The sequence below is a fragment of the Malaclemys terrapin genome, chromosome 4, assembly GCF_027887155.1.
Source record: "Malaclemys terrapin pileata isolate rMalTer1 chromosome 4, rMalTer1.hap1, whole genome shotgun sequence".
Classification (NCBI taxonomy): domain Eukaryota; kingdom Metazoa; phylum Chordata; order Testudines; family Emydidae; genus Malaclemys; species Malaclemys terrapin.
The window spans coordinates 124,367,713-124,380,759 of NC_071508.1; the positions used below are offsets into that span (position 1 = coordinate 124,367,713).

The 13,047-nt window shown below is 44.1% G+C and overlaps 1 protein-coding gene across 4 annotated transcripts in view; it reads right to left on the minus strand.

The window, feature by feature from the left end:
- Positions 1–13,047, minus strand: part of BTBD7 (BTB domain containing 7) — a 119,522-nt gene that overhangs the window by 73,537 nt on the left and 32,938 nt on the right. For all 4 annotated transcript variants that reach the window (XM_054026386.1, XM_054026384.1, XM_054026387.1 and 1 more), the window contains one exon: positions 2,658–2,845. In XM_054026386.1, the coding sequence (XP_053882361.1) occupies positions 2,658–2,739 (82 nt within the window). In that variant the 5' untranslated portion in view covers positions 2,740–2,845. The remainder of the gene's footprint in view (positions 1–2,657; positions 2,846–13,047) is intronic.

Consider the following 13,047-nt stretch of genomic DNA (forward strand, 5'->3'; position numbering starts at 1 on the left):
TCAGAAAACAAATAACTGCCCAAAGAAACTACTTGGCCAAGTGACAATAAATAATAATGGGATTTATCCAGTCCTCTGCATGCCTATACTTTTTCAAAATGGAATTGTAGAACTGTATTTAAAAATAAAACCTTAAATAGGCATCTCACCACAGTAAATGGTATGAAAGCCTTATTCTGAGTTTTGTAAGCAAAGTAGCAACAAAGATGAAAATGTTATGTTTAAATCTTTAGTAGAACAAATGTATTCCCACAGCAGCAAAAAAGAGTGTACTTTCTATTTTATGTACTCTCTCTTTATGAACTGCAAGTGACTTTAGTGTGCTTGGAAGAAAGTGACTAGCAACACAGGGCAGGCACCATGAAAATACTCCAACTGCTTTGCCAATTAATTTTCTCAATCTGTAGCACTCAGACTATACCTATACTATTGATATTGGTATCAAGTTTTAATGGGGAATAACTAGAGACTAAGATAACATGATTTGAACCTAGATCCCCAGCAGTAAAAAGATAGTGTGTACAAAACCACTTTATGACCTTGTTCTCATATATCCAGTTTTATTTTTAGAAAGTAAATAAATCTCATGAATAGAAAACATGTTCCATACATAGTCATGGGACTAGAAAAGTGCTGATTTCTAAGAATAAACACTAGTTATTCGATCAGCTGCTGAAAGGCTTAGTAACAGAGTCTTATTCTGTTAGAGGAAAATAGTCATGGAACCAAAAGGATGAAGAAATAAGAATCAAGACAACTAAAAGTCAAGGAGACAAGAAGGGGGAAAAAGGGTAGGGAAAGACATTAGAGGAAAGGCCCTGATAATAGTAGTATTGTAGGGTTTTAGGCTGGTATTTTCAAAGCAACCAAAAGAGGACTGCGTGCAATTTCCATTGATTTTCACTGGGATTTGATGCCCTATTTCCCTAGGCTTCTTTGAAAATCTCAACCTTAGTTCTCACTGGATAAAATTGTGGGTCGCTGAAATTTAGAGGTGACAACAAATGTTGGTATCTATCTTAGGGTTTTATATTGCAGCCCATCACTGCATCTTCCACGTATAATTAATAGCAATAGGGAAGTTCCTAGTTAACTCCATGGAGTCTCTGGAATGTCTCCTTTTCAGGGTAAAACTGCTTGGGGTATGGTCTGGTTGGTTGGTTGACTGATTTCAGGGTCAGTTGTGGGGGGGGAGGGGGGGGAGGGGAGGGAGGGGGAGGTGGGGCACTTAGGGTTGCAGCATTTAGGCAGATAGAGATATCAATCTTGTGAGTGTTATTCTTGCAATGGTGGAAAGACTTGCGCTTGGCATTGTAAAGGAGGATAGCTCAATTTGTTTATCACTACTAGTTAATCAGAAATTAAAGGGATATAAATGGAACATTTAAATTTTTAAAGCCTTGCAGGAAGTAATGCCCCAGGCACTCAGGTGATATTTACAACAGTTTTCTTGGCATCCTGAGGTGATTACACACACAAAATGAAGAGTCTACTTTGGAGATAAGCAGTATGTAATTAAGATTGAATCTACTAGGATTTTCAGTAACTTCTGGTGGATTAAAAGATACATATTCAAAAAGGATTCACAGATAACAGATGCTTCTCTGCTTAGGACATATCTGCACTTTCAGTGTTGATTAAATATAGGAATAACATTGCATTATGATCATTGGTTAACTATTGATTCCACATCACAAGTAAAAGCACTCAAAAAAAAGGAGTTTCACATCTTATATAACTATGTGCTTACATTGTAAATTAGGATTTTAAATGTCAACAAAGGGTAATCGAAGAAAATAAGTGGTAGCATAAGAACATTTATGTTATTTACCATTACAAAAACAAACTTCAGGCTGTCAGATTTCGGAATAAGATTTTTTTTTTAAAAAAAGATGCCATCAGTGAAACTAGTTGGCTTTTTAATGATTTGTACTATAGTAGTGTTTAGGGGCCCCCATTGTGAAACAAACACACACACAACCCCTCTAAAGAGCTTTGGTTTCAGAGTTCCTAAAACACACAAATTTCTGTTTAAATGATTTTAGTGCTGCTGGAAAATAAAGGCTTCTGTTTATCAGAAGAAAAATGGAGTAGGGACAGGAGAATGGAGTTTCCCAGGTTGTGCCTGAACCATGTACTGGAGTGATCATCTCTATGGGGGGGCGAAAGTGATTCAATCTCTATGTAGACAGTGTCAACAACACAGGAAAGAGGACGGGGGGGGGGGAGAAGAGAGGGAGGGGAATAAAAATAGAAACATTTTAATTTTATTAAAATATGACGCACAGAGCTTTCTGGGGGAAACAAAGTGGGAAAAATGGTTCATGTACTGTTTAACAGGTACCATCTGATCCTTGTAAGCAAGGACAGTTGTCATGTATGGTTAAGATTGTCCAGAGAGCCAACTGTGATAGTGGTTTTTATCACATGGACATCTGCCCCTTAGGAACTTGGAACATCAACTCATTTTGCACATAGGCCAAACAGTTATTAAAAAAGCACTAAATTTCATGCACTACTGAGCTTGAGTGGATTCAAACAGGTGAAGTAGAAGATAAAAGGCTCTGCATCCCATTACCAATACTGCAAGCAATCCAAACCCACTGCACATACAATACAGTAAACGTTATAAAAATGGCAGGAGAATTGAAAGTTACCTATGAACGTCTGTTGTGCCTGCGAATTTCCCCCTACCCTTGGGGAACACGAATGAGGGTAGTTAGATGCATTAGCACCCATTTTCTTCAGTCACTCAGGCATGCCGCCTGCTGGCTCTTCAATGTATAATCCCATAATCCATTATAAACCTTCAATCCCAGATCCAGCAGACTATGTTCCTCCATTTCTAAAGAAAAAACAAAAAATAGCAATAAATGATTTTGTTTTATTAATTGTTCTCAATAGGTATTCTAAAATATATGAAATTGAAAAAGCTCATTTATGTTCCTAATCAGACATCCTCTAATACAATTTTCAAGACAAAAATAACTTTAAAAAGTGATCACCCTATGGATGATGATCAAAGAATATTTTTCTTCCAAATTATTCATAATAATGCAGTTGCATGTTAAAATTGCCAAGTAACAGGAAAGCTGTATCAAACATGAACTTTTAGCTAGCAAGTTCATGGGCTTGCCTATAAATTAAAGCAGCAAAGCTTTATAGATCAGTAAAGTTAAAATGACAAGAATTCACTTTAATGTAGATACAATTTAACTGTATAAAATTGATTATACCAGGCATAGTTTATTCTGGTTGGGAAAGTAGAATAAACTATCCTGGTAGAATGCACCTTTATACCATTATAAATGCATCCACACCAGGATATATAAGTAAACTCCTAACTTACAGTTATATTTTTCTGACGTAGACCAGCCCTAAGACTTAGATAAATTTATTAAAAGCAAACCAAGTCTTCACATAAAATAAATTCCTTATAGAAAATATAGGGTATACTTTAATGTCAAAAGGTAGATAATCATGTACAAGTAAATACTGCAAGGCACTAGGTAAGCCAGGGAACTCAGCACCAAAGACATACAGCACAAGGATTCATGTTGTATGTACAGACCTTACACCTTAGTCCATCCCGTGCTTTACTGCACGTTGAGCTACCCACATTTGCCATCCTTGCCTGTCAACTACCCTTCTCTCCAAATCTTGCAATTTCATGTTGAGGTGCTTGATATCATTCAGAACTGTTACTTTCCATGTTATTCACGGTCTTCCTCTCTTCTTGCGTTTTCTGGCTTCCATTCAAGGGTGATATTTGGTAAGCATTCTTTTTCCATTCTCAGCACATGTCCCAGCCACTGTCATCTTTTGTAGATTACTTGTGAGAGGGTGCCTTGTCCAGTAATTTTTCTGACTTCATTAGTCTTCCTGTCTCTATATGTTATTCCCAATATTCTTCTCAGACATTTGTGATGAAATGCATCCAGCCTTTACATATCTTTCTTGGTAAGTTGCCATATCTCACTGATATATGTTGTGATGGCAATAACAGTTGCTTTGTACACATTCAGTTTTGTCTTGAGGGAGATGTTTGAGTCTTCGAAATGCAGCATTTGCCTTCCCAATTCTTCTTATTTCCTTGGAACTAGTATCATCTTAGCTGATGGAACACCTCTACTTCGATAGTACGCTGTCCTCGGGAGCCAAAAAAAAAAATCTTACTGCGTTATAGGTGAAACCGCGTTATATCAAACTTGCTTTGATCCACCGGAGTGCACAGCCCCACCCCCCTGCTTTACCGCATTATAACCGAATTCGTGTTCTATCGGGTTGCGTTATATCAGGGTAGAGGTGTACTTCTAAGATACGTAAAATTGTCCACCTTCTCCATTTTCTCGTCTTCAGTTTTGATTTCTGTCCCTATAGTCCCCATTAATATCTCTTTGCATTGTATCTCAAACCTATCTTCTCCATTATTTTTTACTTGGGTTTGTACATTTTTGTAGTCCGTTGGCATCTTCACTGATAAGAGCAATGTCATCAGCAAGGTCTAGATCAAACAGCCTTGAAGTTCCATTTTAGGCCATATGTATCACTGTCACATTGTTTTAATCCATAGTCAATGACTAGCATAAACAAAAAAGGAGACAGGACACACCCCTGCCTTATACCTGTCTTGATGCTGAATGGCTCTCTCAATCCATTTTCCATTTTAATGCAGAATTTTGAGTTGGCGTAGAATGCCTTCATAATGTTAATTAATTTTGTTGGAATTCCATATTGTTCCACAATTTTCCACATTGTTTCTCCGTTTACACCACGGGTCTCAAACACACGGCCTTGCTGTGGCCCACCAAGCTCCCGCCTCCCCCCCCCCCCCACCTGAGTTATTTCCTGCTGCTGCCGCCACCAAGCTCCCCTCACCCGCCACCCCCACCCAGCGTGCTGCTCCCTGCTCCTCTGCCTACCTCCAGTCATTTGGCATCGGGATGGTTTGTTCCTGCAACCTCAATAAGGATTCTTTAAAATACAGCCAGTTCTCCTGGACTCCTTTCCCCCTCATGTTATTCTCCCAGGGGATCCTGCCCATCTGTTCCCTGAGGGAGTCAAAGTCTGCTTTTCTGAAGTCCACGGTCCATATTCTGCTGCTCTCCTTTCTTCCTTGTGTCAGGATCCTGAACTCGACCATCTCATGGTCACTGCCTCCCAGGTTCCCATCCACTTTTGCTTCCCCTACTAATTCTTCCCGGTTTGTAAGCAGCAGGTCAAGAAGAGCTCTGCCCCTAGTTAGTTCCTCCAGCACTTGCACCAGGAAATTGTCAATGTGTCCCTCGTGGTGATTTGAGTTTGAGATCCCTGGTTTACACTATTGAATGCCTTTTGAAAGTCCTCAAAATTGATGGTAATACTGCCTTGGAATTCAATTGTGTTCTCAATAATCCATCTGAGGGTGAAAACAGTGTCTGTGCACAATCTCCCTTTTCTAAATCCAGATTGTTGTTCATGTAGTGTGGTATCCATCTTTCCTTTCATTCTGTTCAGGAGGACTGCTGCTAATACTTTTCCTGTGTCAGATAGAAGTGTTACTCCCCTCAATTTGAACAATTGTTTAGATCACCTTTCTTTGGTAACCTGATTATGATACCGAGGGCCCATTCTTCTAGCACTTTCTCCTCCGTCCATATTTTGTTGCACAGTGAACAGATGACTGATTCCACGTCTTCGCCTCCATATTTAAGCATATTAGGATGAATGCCATCCAAACCCCCAGTTGCCTTGTTGTTTTTCAGCTTCTGCTGTGCTTTTCTTATTACTCTGATTTTTACCTCAGATACATCTATATCTAGGTCTAATGGTTTACCATTGTTGAATTCCAGTCTTGTAATTGGTTCTGGTCAGTTTAGCACTTCTTTGAAGTGTTCTACCCATGTATTTTCTTGTTCCTCCTGCGTTTTCCTTGTTTCCCTTTCACTGGGATACTTCTGAATTTTGATCCATATCTTGTTAACTGTTTCAGGATTGTGGAGACTGTTCTTTTATTGTTTCTTTCCCCTGCTTCTTCAGCTTCACTAGCCTTACTTTCTATCCAATTTCGCTTATCTTTTTGCATGGTTTCTTCACTTCTTTGTCTATGTATAGGCACAAGCTTATTTAAATTCTCTTCTCAAGAAGATCTGTTTAGATTTGTTTTCAATTTGCAGTGTTAACATTTTATCACCACAGGGAATAGCCTAACTGTCAACTGAATATCAGCAGCCTAAGGTGCACATCCTCCCCCACAATGAACACACAGATGCATTGGATGGAGGGAATTATGTACTTATAATGTCTAAGTTGAAAGGTGTCTACAAAATGCCTTATTATAATAGCCCAGGAACCCCAATAAGATTTAGGGACCCATTGTGCTAGACACTGTATAGAAAGCAAAAAACAGTCCCCTGCCCTAGGCCTGGTCTACACTAGGCGTTTATGTCGAAGTTAGCGCCGTTACATCGAATTAACCCTGCACCCGTCCACACCGCAAAGGTATTTAGTTCGACATAGAGGTCTCTTTAATTCGACTTCTGTACTCCTCCCCGACGAGGGGAGTAGCGCTAAATTCGACATGGCCATGTCGAATTACGCTAGGTGTGGATGGAAATCGACGCTAATAGCTCCGGGAGCTATCCCACAGTGCACCACTCTGTTGACGCTCTGGACAGCAGTACGAGCTCAGATGCTCTGAACTGCCACACAGGAAAAGCCGCGGGAAAATTTGAATTTGAATTCCTTTTCCTGTCTGGCCAGTTTGAATCTCATTTCCTGTCTGGACATCGTGGCGAGCTCAGCAGCACTGGCAACGATGCAGAGCTCTCCAGCAGTGATGGCCGTGCAATCTCAGAATAGAAAGAGGGCCCCAGCATGGACTGATCGGGAAGTCTTGGATCTCATCGCTGTGTGGGGCGATGAGTCCGTGCTTTCCGAGCTGCGATCCAAAAGACGGAATGCAAAGATCTACGAGAAGATCTCTAAAGACATGGCAGAGAGAGGATACAGCCGGGATGTAACGCAGTGCCGCGTGAAAATCAAGGAGCTGAGACAAGGCTACCAGAAGACCAAAGAGGCAAACGGACGCTCCGGATCCCATCCCCAGACATCCCGTTTCTACGAGGCACTGCATTCCATCCTCGGTGCGGCCGCCACCACTACCCCACCAGTGACCGTGGACTCTGAGGATGGGATAGTGTCCACGGCTGGATCCTCGGACATGTTAGCGGACGGGGAAGATGAGGAAGGAGATGAGGAGGACGAGGCAGTCGACAGCGCTCACAACGCTGATTTCCCCGACAGCCAGGATCTCTTCATCACCCTTACAGAGATCCCCTACCAACCCTCCCCAGCCGTTACCCCGGACACAGAATCTGGGGAAGGATCAGCCAGTAAGTGTTGTAAAAATCTAAACATTTATTTGTAACAGAACAGGAATATTAACAATTTAAAAAATGGGTTTCTCATGATTAGTTTGATTAGCTTAACGGTTCAGTCATGGGCAGTGCAACTATTGAAAAAAAATCTAGCAATGTCCGGTTTTGCATGATTGTCCTGCCCAAGCCGCTCTACTGGTTAGTCACTGCTACAGCAGCTACAGTAAAATGCGGTCTATATGTCCGGGGATGGAGCAGAAATCCTCCTGTGACATCTCGAGGAAGCTCTCCTGGAGGTAATTGGAAATCCGCTGCATTAGGTTCTTGGAGAGAGCGGCCTTATTGGGTCCTCCGTAGTAGGACACGTTGCCACGCCACGAGACAAGCAAGTACTCTGGAATCATTGCTCTGCACAGCATGGCGGCATACGGCCCTGGTCTTTGCAGGCTTTCCCGGAGCATTCGCTCTTTCTCGCTGTCAGAGATCCTCATGAGGGTGATGTCGCTCATGATGACCTGCTTTGAATGAGGTAGGGGAATGTTAGTGTTGGGACTGCTTTGCCGTTCCTTTACAGAACTGTAACCGCTGGTTTGCAGCCACGCGGTGGAGGCGGGAGAGGGGCAGCCGAAAGGGATCGTTCCCGGGGACAGCCGCGAGGGTGTGGGACAGGAGCAGACTTCCTGCTTGCCGAATTGCTGGCAGCAGGGACCGACATTGATTTCAATGTGAAATGAGGCCATTGCTAATATTAAAGTTTTAAGCTGCCACAAGTCTACGGATTACCATGTCTGCCTGCAACAGAAATTCCGTTCTCCTGAGAGGCTTCTCAAATGTGCTGTAGAAGACCCCAGGCACTGAATGCGAAGGCCGAGAATTCGACCTTGTGCTGAGTGCGCATGTGATAGGTGCTGTGCATGGTCTTGTTAACAGAGAAAGACTATGTTCTTTGTTCACAACTACATTTATCTTTCTGAGGAATTCACTCCCTTTTTCCCATTCCCACAGCCCCATCTGCGACTGTCTCACAACCTAGCCTGTCATCACACTCCCAGAGGCTAGCGCGGATTAGGCATAAGAAGAAGAGGACACGGGAGGACATGTTCTCGGAGCTTATAGCCTGCTCCAGAGCCCAGGCAGCACAGCAGACCCAGTGGCGGGAGAACTTGACCCAAATGCACCAAGCCAACATGGATCGGGAGGAGAGGTGGCGTCAGGAAGACCAGCAGGCGACTCAAACCCTGCTTGGACTAATGAGGGAGCAAACGGACACGCTCCGGTGCCTTGTGGATGTTCTGCAGGAACGGAGGCAGGAGGACAGAGCCCCGCTGCAGTCCATCTCTAACCGCCCTCCCCCGCCACCAAGTCCCATACTCCCCTCACCCAAAGTGCACAGAAGGAGAGGCGGCAGAGTCCCTGCTAACTCTCACTCCACCCCTGCAGAGAGCTCGAGCAGCAGAAGGCTCTCATTCCCCAAAATTTGACAAGTTCTTTCCTTCCCGCCTGACACAAGCCCCCGTCCAAGTTTCACTTTTCCAGTTCCATGTTTGGTTGATAATAAAAAATACGTTTCTGTTAACTACTGTTTCCATCATGTTCTTTTGGAGGAGGGGGGGATAGGGGGTTGGTAATTCGACAGGACAGTCACCTTTGGCAGGGTATATAGTCGGGGGCAGGCACAGCAGCAGGGCACATACATAGTGCAGTGATGCAGTGACTAGTTACCCTGGTTAGTCTGGGAGGTTGTTTTCATGTTATGTGGTGGGGGGTGGGTTGCTCTGTGACTTTGTGGCAGGGGAGGGCAGTTACAGATCTTAAGCGGCGGTCCTTAGGCAGGATCACAGAGCCACACAGCAGGGGATCTGTAACCGTCCTCCCCCTGCCACAAAGTCACATAGACCCCCCCATACACACAGTCCCTATCAGGAGGGGTGACAGGCTCCGTTGAAACAACCATCCCACCGCAGCGGAGCCTGTCAATCCTTGAGTTTAGAAGCTGCATTCGCGCCACTACAGTACACCCGCTCCGCACCACAGTCTGCGTCCCAGTTTTAAAAAATTCCCGCGAATACAGTATTAAAGAAAACGGTGTGCTTTAACAAAGTAGAACTATTTTTATTTTGAAACGTGTGTTGGAAGTGGGGTGAAGGGGGTATGTAACTGGATAGGATAGTCAACATTAACTGGGCAAAGAAACGGGGGCAGGTTTAGCTTCTCAATACACAAACTTTAAAGTCACAGGTTACCCTGCTCACTCAGGAACTTTGCTTTCAAAGCCTTCCGGATGCACAGCGCTTCCCGCTGGTCTCTTCTAATCGCCCGGCTGTCTGGCTGTGAGTAATCAGCAGCCAGGCTATTTTCCTCAACCTCCCACCCCGCCATAAAGGTCTCCCCCTTGCTCTCACAGAGATTGTGGAGCACACAGCAAGCTGCAATAACAATGGGGATATTGGTTTCGCTGAGATCACAGCGAGTCAGTAAGCTTCTCCATCTCCCCTTGAGACGGCCAAAAGCACACTCCACCACCATTCTGCACTTGCTCAGCCGGTAGTTGAAGAGTTCTTTTTCAGTGTCCAGGGCGCCAGTATAGGGCTTCATGAGCCAGGGCATTAGCGGGTAGGCTGGGTCCCCGAGGATGACTATAGGCATCTCCACATCCCCAAGAGTTATTTTGTGGTCCGGGAAGTAAATACCTTGCTGCAGCCGTCTAAACAGACCAGAGTTCCTGAAAACACGAGCGTCATGAACCTTGCCCGGCCATCCCACGTAGATGTTGGTAAAACGTCCCCTGTGGTCCACCAGTGCTTGCAGCACCATGGAAAAGTAGCCCTTTCTGTTAATGTACTGGCTGGCCTGGTGTTCCGGTGCCAGGATAGGGATGTGAGTTCCATCTATGGCCCCACCGCAGTTTGGGAATCCCATCGCTGCGAAGCCATCTATGATCGCCTCCACGTTTCCCAGGGTGACTACCTTTGGCAGCAGTACATCAACGATTGCCTTGGCTACTTGCATCACAACAACCCCCACGGTAGATTTGCCCACCCCAAACTGGTTCGCGACTGACCGGTAGCTGTCTGGCGTTGCAAGCTTCCACAGGGCTATGGCCACTCGCTTCTGGACAGTCAGGGCTGCTCGCATCCGGGTGTCATTGCGCTTCAGGGCAGGGGACAGCAACTCACAAAGTTCCAGGAAAGTTCCCTTCCGCATGCGAAAGTTTCGCAGCCACTGGGATTCATCCCAGACCTGCAGCACTATGCGGTCCCACCACTCAGTGCTTGTTTCCCGTGCCCAGAATCTCCTTTCGACGGCATCAACATGACCCATTGCCACCGTGATGTTCTCGGCGCTGGGTCCCCTGCTTTCTGAGAGGTCTGTGCTACTCTCAGACTTCAGGCCATCACCGCGTTGACGTAGCCTCCTCGCCTGACTTTTCTGCATCTGCCTCAGGGAAAGGTGTATGATAAGTTGCGAGGCGTTGAGAGCGGCCACAACTGCAGTGATGGTTGCAGCAGGCTCCATGCTCGCAGTGCTGTGGCGTCCGCGCTGTCACTGACTAGAAAAGTGCGCGAACTGATTTCCCGCCGGCGCTTTCAGGGAGGGAGGGCGGGAGTGATGGACGGATGACGACAGTTACCCAAAAGCACCCTGGACACCTTTTTTTTACCCAGAAGGCATTTGCGGCTCCACCCAGAATTCCAATGGGCAGCGGGGACTCCGGGAACTGTGGGATAGCTGACCACAGTGCACCACTTCCAATGTCGACGCTTTCCCCGTTAGTGTGGACTCACAAAGTCGAATTACTGTCCTTAGTGTGGACACACACGTTCGACTTTGCAATATCGATTCCAAAAATTCGATTTAAGTAAAATCGAACTACTCTCGTAGTGTAGACAAGGCCCTAGAGAGCTTACAGTCTAAGGGTTTAATCTACATACAAAACTTGTATCGCTTTAACTATACCGGTATAAAGGTTAAAGTAGTACAAACCCTCCCCCCACCCAAATTAACTTTTGTTCTGTTGTTCAACCAGCCTTAATAAGTTGCATTAAAATGTACAAAGTTAGATAACTGTATATAATTCTAACACTGGCAAACACATTTTATTCCTTTAAATCACAGAAGACATGACTTTGAGGGTAACAACTTTTGTGGTGGGGAAGGGAAGGTGGAGGATAGTACCAGCATTCTTCTTTCTAGTTAGAAGGCTTAGGGCTTGGGCTAGTAAGTGTAAGTTTTTCAAGCTCTGTACATAAGCAACAGGGGGAAAAAACTGTCTCAAACAGCACAGGGACTCAGAAAAAACCTGTCAAACAAAAGACCATGGCAGAGTTTGAACTTTTTTTCTGCCAACTCCAAAATTTGGGTTAATTATAAGTAGATTTAGTTTCTATAAACAAGATACTCTTGTTTTCTTGCACTCTCTATTCAGCAACTGTAGTGCCTTCCAGTATGCATAACTAAAGAGCAAAGGTTACAAGGTACTCCTGTTTCTGTTCTTAAATATCATGACGTGAATGTAAAGCTGTCACAGCTACTGACAATTACAAACAGTCATTTAATTTCTATTCTCTCAGCCCTATTTTTCTTTTGTGTTAGTTGTACTTGGAGATTGATCCTGAAAAGTATTGAGTACCCTCAAGACACAGTGAGGCCTTGGCTACACTGGCAATTCACAGCAATGCACTTGCTGCGCTCAGGGGTGTGAAAAACACCCCCCGAGCGCAGCGAATGCAGCGCTGTAAAGCGCCAGTGTAATCAGCACCTGCAGCGCTGCACGCTCGCTTGCAGCGTTGCAAGCTATTCCCCTCAGAGAGGTGGAGTACTTGCAGCGCTGCGAGAGAGCTCTCGCAGCGCTGGCGGTGCGACAACACTCATGCTTCACAGCAGCGCTGTGAATCCGCGAGTGTAGCCAAGGCCTTAGTCAATGAAGTTGAGGATGCTCAGCACCCTTGCAGAAGGCACTAAGCACCTCACAGTAACAAGTCCTTAAATTGCAATTGACTGAAAACTCTTGGTACAAGTTTCTTGGGCACCCAAAGTCCCCACTGAAGTCAATGAAATATTTGGATGAGCAAGACATGCAAGTGGCCTGTAAATCTACATGATAGAATAGAATTCACAAATATTTAAAGCTGCTCAAGTGTTGCATACATTCACTAAAAAGTAGTTGCTAAAATTTCCCAAACTGTATTAGATGAATAAGCGAATTTCAGCCAGAGATGGATTACAAAAATATTAGATGCTATATATTCTAAATACTATTAATAATCAAAGTGAATCCTTTCAACAAATCTAGAATATCTAATGTGAAAAAGTCATCCTAGAAGATGTAAGCTGTGTCAAAACAGTCACTCCACAATAAATAAAATTTCATTTATATACATGGGGTTTCAGCGTGGGAGGAATTTAGTGAAACATCCAGTAAAATATGCTTTGCATAACCTGACCAAAACCTCAGGCTTGAAAGTCTGCTGTTTTATCTCCTTTTTAGCAGTCTCTTTGTTGTTCTTGAAGTTGCTTTCTGGTGTTGCATGGCCATTTCTATGGAAACCATAGGAGTTTCACCAGCTACCATGCAAATAGCACAGAGATATATGTGGAAAGGGCTGCATATTTGTAATATTTATATTGAAAGAATTCTTTAGCCCAAGATATAGATGTATGAAAGTATATAATTAGAATAGATTTAAAT